General features: G+C 34.7%; 1 protein-coding gene and 1 non-coding gene across 2 annotated transcripts; one reads left to right on the forward strand and one right to left on the reverse strand.

Moving 5' to 3' along the window:
- Positions 1–8,820: 8,820 nt before the first annotated feature.
- On the reverse strand, positions 8,821–9,495 carry LOC141594756 (uncharacterized). Its single transcript, XM_074414748.1, has one exon. The coding sequence runs from the start codon at positions 9,493–9,495 to the stop codon at positions 8,821–8,823; it is 675 nt and encodes a 224-aa protein (XP_074270849.1).
- A 1,587-nt stretch (positions 9,496–11,082) lies between these two features.
- On the forward strand, positions 11,083–11,154 carry TRNAD-GUC (transfer RNA aspartic acid (anticodon GUC)). The gene has a single exon. It is a non-coding gene; the product is annotated as a tRNA-Asp (tRNA).
- Positions 11,155–17,252: the final 6,098 nt, after the last annotated feature.

Genomic DNA, 17,252 nt, shown 5'->3' on the forward strand with positions numbered 1-17,252 from the left:
TAGTTAATTTTAATCGTTATTACCCGAAATGAATGGGAATATCGATTTGTTTGTAATTAAATACGATCTCGTATCGTCGGTTTGTAATTAATTAATAGTTTCATTTATTTTATTAATTAATATATAATAGGAATAGCTATGTAATTCATTTATAATAGTTATTTTACCGGTGTTTCCAAAAGACGGATTACATCGAGAGGGAGTCTATTTTTGGAAGGTGTTCCAAATCCCACAAGGAAGAGCCACTTATGGAATGAAGAGGCAAGGGACCAAGGAGTTGGTTTCTGAAATGTAATAGACTAGTTTTTATTAACTAGGTGGCCATACTAGGATTTATTCATATGCTTACATGTTTGCTTGTTTTATTTTCGCGCATGCCAAAATCGCCATTCACATGCATTTTATTTTCGCGGTTGTCAATTCACGTCATTTACATTCACCGAATTAATTCACTTATATGGAATTTATGACTAAATTGACAAGATCCCTCACATAACTAAAATTGAGATTAGCCTTACCAATTAGTAACACCTATGAATCTCTTGTTCATTAGAACCACGCTCGCCCAAGCGGAGTGTTCTCTTTTTACCTTGGGTAAGTAGGGTGGTAAGCGGTTATCACACGCCAAAATTGGTTGGACTCAACGGGATAAGACGGTCTTGTGTTCCGGGGCTAGTAGATGAATTTGAGGAAATTCGTCGACCAAGAGTTCTAGAGGTAGAATTAGTCAACGTGACTTACCGAATTTACGCAATTATGGGATGTTTTGCCCAAGCGATGCTCATTTTTATTTAATATTTGGGTCTTGGAATCATTTATATAATTTAGTGGGAGGTCATTATATAAATGCTAAAACTTGCTAAACATGTTTTTTACAAGTAATTTTTAAAACAATGAATGTTAATTTTTCCTTTTTGTTGTAGCATTTTAATTCGCAATGGCAACTTCATCAACTCCATCGACTACTTCATTAGGCAAAGATTCATGGCTAAGGTCCGTAATGGACAAATGTATTTTAAAAGATGACGGTAGTAACTTTCTTGAATGAGAATCCAACATCAAAAGTGTCGCGTTGTCCGATAATGTGCTCACTTACTTGACTGATGCTCCTCCAATCGAGCCCGGTGCAAGAGCTTCATCGGCGGTGCGGACCGCCTATGATGACTATGTGATGATGTTGAATGATATCAAGAATGTGTTGATATGGTCAATATCGCCAAAGCTCAAGCTATCATGCATTTCTTTAAATGCTTACGAGATATTCACTCGTATGATCACTATGTTTTCACAAACACCTAAAGTCCGTCAATACGATGCGGCGGCACGCTTCTTTGAAGCTAAGCTTGAGAGGGGCCAAAAGGTTGGTCCCCATGTACTTAAATGGTCGAATATGTTGACATCCTAGAGCGTCTAGGGTGTAAGATTCCTAAAAATAATGTGGTGGATCGAATCCTTCACTCACTCCTCACCAAGTTTGCCCACTTTAGGGTAAACTACAACATGAATGACATGGATAAGAGTTACCATGAAATTCATGCACTCCTCTCCCAAGCAGAGAGGGATATGGAGGCTAGTGGGAGTGAAAAGGGAGATGTTTTAACCATGAAGTTAAAGAACATGTCTCTTGGAGTCAAGAAAGGAAAAGGGAAAGAAAAGTCCCAATTCAAGAAATCGTCAAAGAAAAATGACAAGGGAAAGGGGAAGGCCGTTGAGAATGGCAATCCCAAGGCAAAAAGTGTCAAGCTCTCCGAGGCCGAATGTTTCCATTGTAATGGGAAGGGGCATTATAGGAGGAGTTGTCCCAAATACTTGGAGGATCTCAAGGAAGGGCGTGTGACGCCTATTGGTATGATTTCCTCTCTCTATGTGATAGACATTAATTATGCGTGTACTTCCACTTGGGTACTTGATACCAGATGTGGCTCTCACCTTTGTAACCATTTGCAGGGTATAAGGGATGTGCAAGCACTAGGAAAAGGTGATGTGGATCTCCGCATGGGCAATGGAGCTAGAGTAGCCGCCGTTGCCGTAGGGACCTATGTGCTCACTTTAGCTAGTGGTTTAGAGTTATATTTAAATAAGTGTTATTTTGTACCAACTTTAACTAAGAACATCATCTCCATTTCCGCGTTAGACGCGGAAGGCTTTTGTTTTATGATTAAGGACAAGTGTTGTACTTTTTCTTTAAATGATGTGGTTTATGGTAAGGCCATTTCAATTGGAGGCATTTATGTTTTAAATGATGTTAATGACGTTTATCATATGGAAACTAAAAAGCTCAAAAAGGGTGATCCAAACGAATCCTACCTTTGGCATTGTCGTTTAGGCCACATAAACGAAAGACGCATTAAGAGACTTGCTTCATCAAAAGTGCTCAAACCATTTGGTTTCGAATCTTATGGTACATGCGAGTCTTGCCTTCTAGGCAAGATGACTCGTGCACCTTTTGCGGGAAAAGGGACACGAGCTAATGAGGTTTTGGCTCTCATACACACGGATGTGTGTGGACCATTAACCATCACCGCTAGAGGAGATTTTCACTACTTCATTACTTTTACTGATGACTTAAGTAGATATGGGTATGTCTACTTAATGAAGAACAAGAGTGAAGCTTTTGACAAGTTCAAAGAGTTTCAAAAAGAAGTAGAGAACCAATTGGATAAAAAGATAAAGACTCTACGGTCCGACCGTGGTGGTGAGTATCTAAATATTGAATTTGATTCACACCTAAAAGATTGTGGTATAGTATCACAATGGACTCCTCCTGGCACACCGCAATTAAATGGTGTGGCCGAAAGGAGAAACCGAACTTTACTTGATATGGTTCGGTCAATGATGAGTCTAACTGAGCTTCCTAGTTCATTTTGGGGTTTTGCCCTCTTGTCTGCAGTATTTTCATTAAATCGAAGCCCGACTAAAGCGACCGATAAGACTCCATATGAGATATGGACAGGGAAAGTCCCTCATTTGTCATTCATGCGTATTTGGGGTTGCGAAGCATACGCTAAAATCAAGTCTGACAATAAGCTTGTACCCAGGTCTGACAAATATCTTTTTGTAGGATATCCAAGGGAAACACGTGGCTATTACTTCTACAATAAACACGAGAACAAAGTGTTTCTGGCTCGTGATGCTGTCTTCCTAGAAAAGGAATTTATTTCTAGGAGACAGAGTGGGAGAAAATTTGAACTTGAAGAAGTTCGAGAGCCACAAACCGAGAATGAGGTAGAGGAGAGCATGGAGGAAAGCATTCCCTCTTCCTCTAAAACGGTAATTGTTCATAGAAAGTCAAGTAGGATTTCTCATTAATGGAATATCATCAGATATTTAATTATTTGATCCTCGTCAGTTGATTAACGTAAATCGATAACGGTTGGCTGACTAGAGTTTGACGTTAGTGTCGTGAGACGGTGGTGATCAACTGACCCCTTTCGGTCACACCTAAAGGAACAAACCCCAATTGATAACTAATTAATTGTATGAGATACAATTTGTTTAGTCCCTTGATTTATAGACTAAGAGGTTAGTCGATTATTTTTAGAGAGATTTCGAGTTCCGAACTCGAGGAGCGACAATTATTATTTAATTATGCGATAATTAAATAATAAGTTTTGGGAAACGGATTTTAGTTAATTAACTGTTAATTTGCTAAAATTGTACTAATTGATTAATATGATTAATATTAGTACGTAAATAATATGTGTAGTGGTACACGTATATTTACGGAGTGAATTGGACGAATTAATTATGGAAGTATTTAAACATGATACGATGTTTAAAATAATAATTACACGGATTTGTGCGACAAATATAAGAACCAACATGGACCCGTAAATGGTCAAGTGGGCCGTGTAAAATAAGTGTAGTGGATGATTACTCACATAATCATTTACCTTATATAATCATTTACCTTATTTTGTATACTACCATAATTAATCTTATACAACATTTTGCATGTGATGTAAGATAAAATATAAGAGAAAATCCTCCACTTCCACACTCCACCCACCCGCCACTTTTCCCCCATATACTCCATCATTTGTTCACATTTTTACACTACCTCATTTTACACTCTACATTTTGCATGTGAACTTTTCTCTCTATCTCTCTACAATAATAATTCATCAACTAGTATACATTAATAATATTACTAAGATAAGTTAGTGATATTACTAATATTTATCAAGGGAGCAATATTAACAAGTTACTAGTACAAACTTGTTATTATTATTGAGTTAGTTCTTGGATGCAACTTGAAGAAGACTTTCTTTTTGAAGATTTTTCAAGGAGGATCATCCATATCATTTTAGCTCAAGAACAAACTAGTAAGGAGAACTAGTTTGTGCCCATTTTACCATATATTCAATGTAAGGAAATTGTTTTTCCTTATACCTTCTTTTTATGCTTTCATATTAGCATGCATGTTACATAGATCATCTAAATAATAATTTATGAGATAAATTAATTTTATTAGAGAGTCTAATATGGATCTATGATCTTTCATGCTTATAGTTCAACTTGCTGCTAGTTACTGGCGGATTGGTGCAAGGTACAATTGCCTACACAGAATTGTGTTCATTGGTGACTGCACACTCGGTTCAGATCTTCTTGTAAAAAGAAAGTGATAGGGATTATCTTGGTTGGCCTGCTTTACCACATCTGGTTATGCAGGAATAGATGTTATGTTGAAGGTGTTCTCTTGCGTCCGGAGAAACTAGTTGATCAGGTTAAGCCTGATATTTGAAATAGGCTTAGTTTGATTAAATTAAAAAGTAAGAAAATGAATGTAATAGATTGGGTTATGAAACTTAGAACCTAAGGGATTACCAAAAAGTAAATTCCTAGGTTCGAATAGGTTGTACGATCTTTTTTATATGAAAGCTTACATTCCCCCCCCCCCCCCCCCCCCCCCCCCCCCCCCAAAAAAAATATGTTCACATCATTTTGAATAAATATTAATTTATTTGAGACAGAAAGTATCGTGAAATGATATAATTTAAGAACTTATTGTTGATTGTTGTATTATTCGAATAAATTTTATTTTGATTCATATGATATTTCAACAGTCACAAATTTATTTATAAAACGTTGATCATGCATAATTAATTATCACTTATTAGTTTTAATTAAAACTCTTATGTATGTTATTTTAAAACATTGAAGTTAAACCTAAAAATATTAAATTTGAGAAAAACTTATTTATAAGAGAAAATATTGAAGGCCATATATGAATTACTCCTTCCGTCCCGGTCAATTGTTGTCCTTTGGTTTTGGCACAAAGACCAATGAAAGAGGAGGGCCAACAACTAAATGACAAGTGTAACAAATTGAATGAGAATGATCAAATTACTCATCAAGTTCATTCTTAAAATAGAATGGACAACAAATGACTGAAACACTCAAAAATGGAAAAGGACAACAAATGACCGGGACATAGGGAGTATATAATTTTTCTTCAATTATAATCATAAAATATTAAAACAGGCCGCGCGAGGCGCGGGATACTATTTAATTATTATTTAATCCTAACTATTTTTACCTCTCTCCAAACACCAAACTCCGCCCACATTTTCGCCCTTAATTCTTGTGCCCACAAAAGAATACTCCGTATAGTGGATGGAGGGAGTATTAAATTCGGCCAGGACCTAAAGTAACCGGTCTTGCACTGGACCGGATCGATTGAAAACCAAAACATCAAGAATTGAGGAATGAGGACCAGATCTAAATAAATGTGGTTCGGGATCGATCTTGACATATGATCTGGCTGGTCCATTTTTTCGGTACGAAATTATGCTTGTTCACCCCTATGTGCAAACAAATGCACACTTATATATAGCACTTGCCTCTTAGAAGTTAGAACTATGTTGTAATAACATAAGCAAGGCCAAAGCCAACAATAGAGAGTGCCATTGTATAATAATTTCATGTAAACCCAATCTAAGAGGAGAACATTGCATAATAAAATATCAAGGTAGGAATCTAGCAACTTGACAATCTAGTCACAAAAAAAGTGGATTAGTTTATTCTCTTCCTCTTTTTAAGTCAATAGGTGGAGCTTCTCTATTGAAAAGATGGCAATAGAAGAAGGTTTAGATGTGCAATAATATACTCACAAACGACATAAATTTGGTCAATTCATTCACTTTTGTTCTAGACATGCAGCCGTTTGTGGCTGCACAAAACAATTGCAGGTGACTTGGTAATTTATATTATATACCGAACACTAATAAAATTTATGTATGTATACTATTTAGCAGTAGAGATCACCTATTTTATTTTTATGTCCCATTTTATGTCTCATCCCCTTAAGATGTTAACACATCACTCTTAAAATAATAAAAATGATAATATTATATCTTAAAGTGCTAATGTGTCATTAGGAGAAATATTGGGACACAAGATGGGACATGAAATGGGACAGAGAATCTGCTCTGACTGTTTAGACTCAATAAAGCTGAATTAATCTGAATTGAGATGAAGTAGAATTGAAATTAGTTGAATAGAGCTATACTGAATTGAACTTTGTTAAAATGAATATAGCTGAAATAAGTTGAGCCGAACTGAAGTGAGTTAGATGAAAGCTGAAAATAACAGGGCCTTATTTATTTGTATTATGTGAGTAATTTGTACACAAAAAGTCATTAGTTATGTTAAAGTTTACTGACATTGAATCCTGATTTCGAAACTACATTCATTTATCATGCACGAAACTTAATGGATTTAGTTGAATATAATCAAGAAAACTATTGATAATAGAAATGAATTGCCAACCCACAAATCCACAATTCAACCCTTTTTAATTTCTCTTTGTCAAGTTCATATCAAATTGTAAATGGATAAGACATAAGGTGCTTGAAGAATAATCAACCAACTCCAATATGAAGCACTAGTGAAAAGTAATACAAATAAAAAAGACAGTGAAAAGTAATACAAATTAAAAAAATAGAGAATAGAATCGTATAATTGGCACAAAAGTGTACTAAGCACAACTATTCTTTACATAGGACAGACATGTTCATTTTACCATTAAAATCGTTCTAAACTTACATTACCGCACTTAATGATAGTAAAGATAAACTTTGATTAGTCCCTACGCAGGTGACCCTCCAAAAATGAGATCTATTTAATCTAGATTTTGTTAAAAACGATATACTCGTCTTAACCTTTCCTTTGTTCGAATGGGTCCCCGTATTCATAGCAATAATCTTATGCAACGTTAATGGAGACAAGTCATGAAAAACAAAAGAATAAATGCTTGAATGATCTTGTGCACTTACTAGTTGCTATATATGTTGGTAACTATCTCGATCATTCGACAATTCTTTTTATCACCCAAGAAATTGCTAGAGTATCTCATTCCTCTTGTGTCTCGTAAAATACGAGTTATGCCGAATACGAGTATTTTTTTTTTTTAACGAAATCTCTTAAACAAGACCGTCTTATAAGCTATGACGCTCAACGATATTACAATCATTAGTCAGCAGCCCATGCACGACACAAGTGAGGGACCAGGTTGGGCCGGGCTAGTACTGGGTTGGTTTTGTCCAGCCAGAGCCCAGCTCACTTAGCAGCGGGCCAGTGTTGGGCCGATTTGAACCCCATTAGACTCGAGCTCGTTTTGCACCCGGCACAACCCATGATCAATATGCACTCAAATTGGATCCAACCCGGTCTTTCACCCGGTGATGACTGATGACCGACTTGAACCCCAGTAGACTCGAGCTCATTTTGAACCCAGCACAACCCATGATCGATATGACCCCGGATCGCTTTAACTTGGCCCACTACATGATGCTTAGATCCCTTTACCATTTACATAAACAGTTGAGAGCCATATATACAATGCCTTGACTTATAGAGATCCGTAAAGAATCCGAGCTCAACTCCTTTCAATTTGATTGACAGGTAAAAACGTGTAAGCTTTCAAAATATCAAACACTATATTATGCCTTTGAAGTATGGACATTTTGGATAAGGGCATCAACATGAACAACATTATTCTTTCCAGGGAAACAAAATTAACAACATTACTTTCACTCGAACATCAAAACCGATCGAATTCGAACCTTAGCTTGGCTCATCAAATAGGCTTCCTTAAACACAGTAGAGGAGAATATGTGGGAAACATAATTTGTGGCTACTAATTATATGATTCTTTCGTAATGTCTCGGTTAGTCGATATACACGAACAATTAAACCAACTTTTCGGAGCAAGAATATATGCAAAAATCATAATCCGGTCATCACTGTTAGAGTCTTATCCAATACCTTTTTTTTTTTGTAGTGTAAAGAGAGCCACAATGATAATTTTGATTCTAACGGAGTTTGAACTTAGGTCATGAGTACCATGTCTTATGAGTTATGACACAACCAACTAAGCTAGTTGAGATATGCGATACTGTCTAACTAGTAAATGTTGATCTAGAGTCTAGACTATTAGGCTCAAATAATGCACGAGTACAAATTGCATTAGTTAATCAACAACAATAATTATATGTAACACAAAGTTCGTCATCTAAAGTAGCAATTACAATTATTATTGCTTCAGATAAAGTATAATACATAGTATAATACATATTGATTTACTAGGATATACGTAGTAATTAAGTAATTTAACATATACTATCAAGTATAACTGTACATAATAAACCGATCACGTAGAATCGGAGATAATCGCTCAATTCAACAAGCGTCAAAAATAAAATACTTTTTGACGCTTACTCGTGCATATTTTTCCCTTACATAGACTAATTTTCATGAAATTATATTATTTTTAATATTAATATTAATATTGTTATTATTATTATTATTATAATTATATTAGCTACTTAAAACTAAAGTCATGGTCTCTTCACTTAAGAACTTCCTTTGTTTCTCAATGAACTCTTCAACCTTCCTATTAAACTCATCATTACTCAACTCATCCTCCTCAAACTTCCTCCTCCTTCTCGCCTCGGCCGCCACCGCCGTCGCAATCTCTCCACCTTTGATTTTACGACGAGGCACCGTCGCGGACCGCCTGAACTCTCTCCTGTCAACCGCCGGCGTTATCTCAACTGCCGCCGCAGACTGACTCCTCCGATAGACCTTCTCTACTACCGCCGGCGGAGACACCATCGCGTCGACAATGAGCTCCGCATTTTCCGGCGGAAACTCGCCGGAATTAAGACTTTCTGCGACCGTGTGTTCGCTTTGGTCTGATTTTTCGGCGAACGAGGAGTTCGCGAAGAGAGTGATTATTATAATGTTACCGATAACGAAGACGAAGTGAGGACTGAACAAAAAAGTCGATAATCGCCGGAGAAATTCGCCGGTAAATTGAACAATCGCCGGAATATACGACGAACTCCAGGAAATACAGATAAAAGTTAACAAAATAGCGACGAAAAGTTCGAGAGATCGGAAAATGTTAGCGATCTTTCGGAATGTTTTATATCGTCGCATCGCTTTCGCCTTTTCGATTTTGATATTGTCGATTTCGTGTATTGTCTCCATTTTGTTTAAGCCGCGAGGGAGTGAGACGGTAAGACGGTTTTATTCTATAATTTGTTACTGTAAGAAAGTAAGTGTCTGTATGTGTGTTTGGGAATTTGTGGGGGGAAGAGGGAGTGATGAAAGGGGGAGTGTGGGGAATTTTATAGGCCTATCTATTAGAGTTTGTAACTAGTACACTTGTACCAATGGCTTTTTGTGTACATGATTGATAATTTAATATTTTTAAATTGAAGGAGGATATTTTTACTACACAAATTCTCATTGTAGACGGATATTATCCGTCTATAATAAAAGACGGGTCAAATACAATACCATTTTTCTAATAGGACAAATAACAAGTGGGGTGATGGGGGCAAAAAATGTCACCACTTTCATTTTATTTGACCCGTCTATAGCAATAAACGAATATACTCGTCTATAGCAAAACTAATTGTTTTTACTAATGATTAATAATTGGATGGTCATAATATTGTTCAAGAAAGTGCCGTGCCTTAATTTTTAAGTTTGAATAATAAAATTTTGAAAATTTTACAAAATTTGTGGTAGAAGTATTTGATTCCTTTTTATTATTTCTCTACAGGCAATATAATAAGAAGAGAATTGACTAAAACAATTGACTTCATATTCAAAATGAGTTTTGGGGAGTAAGTCTTGCTTAAAACGGGTTGGATTTTAAGACGGGTCGTTGTGTGAGAGGAAATGGGTAGAGGGGACAAAGGTGGGACCTCCCATGTGCTTCTCCACTCACCCTAAATGGGTATTTTGTGAGAGAATATGGTATCCGTCTTATTAATAAGACGGATACCTTGGTCTGAAATAAGAATTGGTGTACAAATATTCATTTAAAAGTTGTCATTTCACATTATTAAATAAACAATTCTATACTAGAGCTTCTTTTTTTCAAGTGTCATATGAGAAGATAGACTGAAATACAAATTTGTCTAGAATAAAGATATTGTATAAGAGGACAATTTTGCGAGATTTTAAGTTTAGTTCTGTTTTTTATTCGGTTTTATTTACATATACTTGTAGGGATTGTAATAAGCTGGCTCACTTAGTAGCTCATGCTACGCCGTGGACCATAGGTAGAAGATTTTGGGTGGATGATTTGCCCCTGTCATTTGTGAATGTTGCAGGTCAGGATTTAATTAATATATGATAAACCGCATTGGTTTATTTCAAAAAAAAAAAAAGAATAAAGATATTGTGTAAGAGGACAATTTTAGTGTAAATTCCGCGTGAACTCATTGTGGATAACTAGTTTCAACATATCCTCAGTTTAATACTCGTAATTATTACTCTGTACCTAATTTATTAGGACCAAAAAAATTCCATTATAATATTACAAAATCTGGTTCTTCGATGATAAATTATAAGTAGTAATTTAAAAAGAAATTATTGAGATAACTTTAGTAATTACTCCGTAAATGTAAAACAAATTTTCATGCGTTGAAATATTAGGACTTTGAATCTTTGATGAGCATATGTGCGAGGAGTTGGGATAAAAGTTCGGGATTAAGCCTACGACGTTACCCTATCCTGTTTGAACATTACAAAGTTAAAAGAATATGTGTAAGGAACAACAAAGTCGTTGTAGTATAGTGGTAAGTATTCCCGCCTGTCACGCGGGTGACCCGGGTTCGATCCCCGGCAACGGCGTTTTCTTTTTAATTTTTACTGTTTGACTACGTTCTTCCCCCTTTCTTTTCATCGTGATTATGTTGGTTTATCCAACTACCAGCGTCCGCCTTTTTACTTTACCTAAGTGAAAAAGTTACTAAAACAGAAGAGATCCTTATGAAATCATTGAATGCCGCAAAGAGGGTAAAAGTGTAAAACACAAGTGATAATAAAGTGAACACTTTTTACATGGGAAATCCATGACTTGATGAACCTTCTACAAACACAAATGATAAAAGTTTCAAACTATACATAACGTAATGTTAGGAAATATTGAGAATATCTCGAGATAGGTCGGTATAAGGAAATAAGAATAATACTACGTATGAATTAGGAAATTTATTGTATTTTTGGTAAGCATAGATCTAGCAATATTATCTTCTTGTTCCCTAAAATGTAAAATCAACTTATACGAGCGAATTTGTGAAGATTAAATGTATGGTGAAATGTGAGAGGAGGACATAGTTGTGGTGCATGCATGTCACAGCAAATAATAACATCAGTATATGGAGTATATATGTTAAATCATCTCGACGTATATTACTTACATTATATTAGTTGTTAATTAGTTAAAGATGTCTGTAAACTGCCACATACACGGACTTTTCAATGCAAGTCGAAGCCTAAAATCCTCTAATGGTGCAAAGTACTCCCTTCTATCGAATTCAACGTACTCGGAGGCTCAGGAAAAAGTTTTAAGAAAAGTATTTCACAGATGGTAAAAAGTTGACGTAAATGTGAAAAAGTGGTCTGATAATGTGAAGTACGTAGAGTTCAACACGAGTACACAAAACTGAAATGAAATCAAAGTAAGAAGTTAGTTGTAGTCAGTAGTCGTGTTAAAAATGGCAGAGCTACTTCAAAAGTCAGAGCACATGACAATATGAGGGTACTTACTTTTTTGGTCATCTAAAGAAGACGCCCGTCAAACACGGGAACCGCCGTGTGGTTTCAGCTCCTTTTTATTTAGATCCATCCAATGGTACCGTGGAACAATCAACTAACTAATTTCTTCGGTTTAATTTCAATTCTTATTCAGTTCAACTCAGCCCATTTTAGTTCAGCTTACTGCAGTTAAGCTCGGCTTATTTCAGCTATATTCTTCCCATCAAATTTTAATTCAGTTTAGCTTTATTCGGCTCAAAAGCTCAATTCAACTCTATTAAGTTTAGTTCAACTCAATTCAGCTCAGTTCAATTCAGTTTTGTTCAACTCCTTTCAACCCAAAACAACATGGTCTAATATAGTTTTTTTTTTCGACAAATGGAAAGAAAGTGTTTTACACCTCGCTAATATAGCTCATGATATAATAAATCGATTTTATCGGAAACTGACATACTCTTAAGGTGTGCAATGCAAAATCGAGGTTCTTATCAACAACTGACGTATTATACGTATGACATATTGTATTTATTATGTTTTTTTATTAATTCTTACTTAAGATGTATAATAGAAAAAGAGGTCTTTCTATAATGGTTCTATATATACTTCTATTTAAACTTTTACAAAGCCAGTTAGATTTTTTTTTTCTGTTTAGTTGAACTTCATTCTTCTAATCGCTCGTAGAGTTGTAATCCTTATACCGCAGTTTTTTTTTTATTTTTAAAGGTAAGTCGTGACACAAGGATGTACATATTATCCATGTTTACTAGTTACTACACAGAAAGGTGAGAGACTAAGAGTAGTTTTAATTAACGCTAGTTTATTTCTTAAAGTGAGATTACAAAATTAGTATGATTAAATAAAGCTACAACATAAATAGTTAATCCAATTTCGCTTATATTTTATCATGACTCGCGAAGTCATGAGCATGAGCTCTAAAAAAATACGTTGATGACATTGTTATTACATACATTAAATTAAGCATTGCATAGAAAATGCCATAATCAAAAGATCATACATCACAAATAAAGTTGATCCATAGCCCGACCTTTAGTTGTCAATGCTTTACTTTATGAAATACCTTAATATGCACCATATTCAGGGTCATTTAACAATAAATTTAAAACAATTTGAAAGTCGGAGTCAATTTTGAAGTCACAAATAGACTTTTCAGGATTATTTTAGACCTAATTTATAAACTATGGTTGTTTTCCTTATTTTTAGGATTTTTTTTATAACACGATTGGACTTTTAAAACCGGGCCTCTCTATTTTCATTAAATGGCCATGAACAAGCTAAGTCATACTCCCTCCATTCAACTCAACATTGCATATATCATTTTTGCACAAATATTAAGAAAAGTATATTATAGTAATAAAAGTACAACAATTGGATGGAAAGTATTAGTATTGTGTGTAATTTGTGTTGAAAAAGTGGGCCTTAATAGTGACATTATATTATTATAGTATTAAAAGTACAACCAAATAAGAAAAGGTGTAATGTGGAGTTGAATGGACCAAAAAGGAATATGTGTAATGTGGAGTTGAATGGAGGGAGTAGCATATTAAATTTGAGTTTGAATTATCAACACTAAACTAGTAGACTTACAAGTCAAAATGTCAAATATAAAGTTCTAAATCAATGGATAATTTATTTCAAACATCTTGACTTGCAATTGACTTTTTAACTATGAGTTTAACAAGAATCTAGAACTTATCCCCAAAACTAATCATAATCATAATTAATTAATCATGAAACTCATGATTATAATCCTTTGACACTTAAAGATTAACACCTAAAGACAATAAAATATATTTAGGTTATAATTTTGAAACATTGCACCAATGATGGCTAGAACGCCTACTAAGCTATGGTGTACTTACAAATTCTAAAGAATGGCCACAAATGTTAGGGGTCTAACACGTCGAAAGGTACGATGTGCAATATGGTTGTAGGGTTTAATCGAGAGGACCTACCGCAAATTTATAACCCTTTCAAACAGAGTTCTTATGCAGAAAAAAGTAGTAGAAAGTTAATTATTGAATCAATCATATTTTCTTTGTAATCATTATGCCTTCCATTACAATTTTTAAGTGGGTTTATGTATAGGATTGTAACTAGCTATTTACCTATATTGACTGAGCAAGAGAGTTTATTAAACCTTAATAAATCTCTCCTAAAATGACACGTTGAAAACGTTATTCATTTAGAATTATCCGTGTTAACTAAAGAAATAATTCAGGTAGAGTACACTGTTTAAGAAATTTATTGATAAAAGTTGAAATGACTAGTGCTTAAAAAGATATTAGTATCAGCAAAATGTCATTTCTTTTGGGGAAGCTCATGATAAGAACTACGCGTGCTTGTTAGGGAGTAACTTAGGATTTGTGACTTCCTGGGAGAGTTTATAGGATGCGCACGAGTGAGCCAAAATGCGCTGAAATGGGCCAAGTACATAGCCTGACGATCTATTGTAAGTAACCACTTCTGGTCCACACTAGACCGAGATATCAAATCTCTTTTTGGGTCAGTAATAAAAAGATGTAATTATTGCGTAATGTTTTGGCTCTCAATCAAATGCGTAGTACATCCAATGTTATAATATATATACATAAAAACAAACCGTATAACTAAAACTAGAAATAACTAGCGCAAGAATATTACAACGTCGTGCCATAAAAATATGTAGGCGGATTACAGTAAATTAGACACGAACTCCATTATCCATCGTCAGTAATACTAGCAACTCTCATAGGCCATCGAGTTGTTTGAGCCCTCGAGAAGCCGTTGATATCAAATCAAAGAGAGTGAAACCTATGAAAACAACAAACTAATGCCTATAAATAATCTATAATAGTGGATTTATATCAATGGATCATATTAACCATGCAATAAGGGTTAAAAAGACATTAATGCAAACAAAAGAGTATTCTTTTTAACCTCAAATCATAACAAAGTAAATTAAAGTATGAAGGGCAAATAAAAGACAATATTATTGCAACCATAAAACATAGAAAAAGGGTTGCTTGGGGGGCGGTGGGAGTTGTAATAATTAGATAGATGATTGATAATGAGATCAATTACGTCTTATTATGCTTAGTTTGTCTTAGTCACCATCTTGAGTGGACTGCGTTATTTGTATTCTGTGTATTCACCTATTTTTGCGCAACTAACCACTGCGTAAACCAAAACTATAACTATTCATGGATGGTCTTCTACAGTCCTACTATTCATTGAACCCGATTCATCCGACTTATAAACATCGACAATAATAATGCACTAGCATGAATTAAGGCTAAGAAAACGATTATAAACCGTTCTGGCATAAAACTACATCCGTTGTAAAAAGTTTCGAAAAAATTGTAGTCTTAGGTGTTTTAACAATTTTTTTTTTTTTGAAAAACCCGTAGTCTTAAGGTTTTGACAATGGTGCCTCAACACAATCGATGTCTTATGTTTTGCATAATAATTTTTGTACAAAACATTATGAGTTTATGACAACGGATCCACAATATAATTGTTGTTGTAAACTTATTTATTATTTGATCAACCAAACACTATCGTCTCTATCGATCGAACCATATTTAAATGCAAATTCTAAATTAGTTATTCTCATTGTCATAACGTACTCATAAGCATTCTTGTCTAGAGATCCCAAGTAAAAAGAAACGAGTAGTTATATCGGGTTGGGGCCGACACAACTATATTTTACATATTTCAGTATAAAAATTATCTTAAGCTCCCTCACTTAACTTAATGATTGAGTCTTAATTCTTAAACAATAATTATATACAAAATTAATAGTTTTAATCTTGATTCCTCTATTTGTTTATTCCAAGATCTGCCACTAAATTAACATACATAGTCACTCAATTATGACATGCAACAGAAATGAGAAGAAAAGCATATTAATATCTCCAATTTTGTGGCAACAACAAACATGAGAACGATAGGACTTGTGAAAGGCAATAGGGCGACCAACCTTAGACTTTAGGGTTAAATTATTACCCATATGCATGCAAATTTAATTCAATCAAAAAGCATGTTATTGCTACAGAAAAGGAGTAAACGTGTTAATCTTTGAAACCTCAAGATCAAAAGCTCCTATTCTTTTCAGTAATGTGGTAAGATTCATGTGACGATTCTTTTAGATTTTCGTTTCAACAGTTGAAGAATGGGGAAATGTAATAATCGAAACAACAAATTACAATGACCGTTGAAAAATAGAAAAAGAAAAATGGAGGTACAAAGACAAGTAGTATAATTGCGGTTAACAAGATTCGAATATAGGACCTAATGTGTTACTGATACGACTCGATCATTTAGCCTTAGTTATTTGAGGAGAATTAGTATGGTTTTTTAAAGTAGTGTTGTGGATATATGCTTGGCTCTAAGACCTTTTTAAATCATTTGATACACCGAAAGTCATTAGCTTTATTACTTAATTTGCATTATCTATTCATTTTAGTTCGTCATATAATTAAATCAAAATCCCCCTGTTACTACGGTCTCTAATTACATTAGAGACTTGCTTTTCCTACATTATAATTTATATAAATTGTTAATCTGATTCCCTTGGGTTCGACCCTTATTTCCGCTTTACTACTGTTTAGTATTTGGATTTAAATGATATAAATTGTTAATTTGAGGCATACGACTTTAGCCTGTCGAATTTTGGCACCGTTGTCGGGGAATTGGCATTAATTACTTTTTGTGTTTTAGTGTAGGTTTATGCATAATCCAGAGATTGATCATACTCTTTTCAGGTTACGGAAGAACAAACGAGGTGCAATAGCAATTGTTCCTGAAGGCAGCGAGTTTGACGATCTGCATTCCGATTCTGATAATTCTGAAGTTTCTGAAGAATCCGAAAAGTCTTTGAATATGGCTAGAGAGACCCGCACATTAAAGGAGCTTACAACTCCAAATCTTGAGGTTCAACCACTGTACATCACTTTTCCAGCATTGGCCGATAGAGTTACTTTTGAACTGAAATCGGGTTTGATACATCAATTGCCAAGTTTCAGTGGGACCAGTATTGAGGATCCAAATAAGCACCTTTCGGATTTTCATATTGTGTGTACCGGTATGAAGCCACCTACTGTCATAGTTGAGCAGTTGAAATTGAGAGCTTTCCCTTTCTCCTTGAAAGGAAATGCGAGAGACTGGTTAATAAACTTTCTACCGCCTGCGAG

The sequence above is a fragment of the Silene latifolia genome, chromosome 8 (genome assembly GCF_048544455.1).
Source record: "Silene latifolia isolate original U9 population chromosome 8, ASM4854445v1, whole genome shotgun sequence".
Lineage (NCBI taxonomy): Eukaryota > Viridiplantae > Streptophyta > Magnoliopsida > Caryophyllales > Caryophyllaceae > Silene > Silene latifolia.

Coding starts and splice junctions, on each gene's coding strand:
- LOC141594756 (XM_074414748.1), bottom strand. CDS start 9,495: ATGGAGACAATACACGAAATCGACAATATCAAAATCGAAAAGGCGAAA.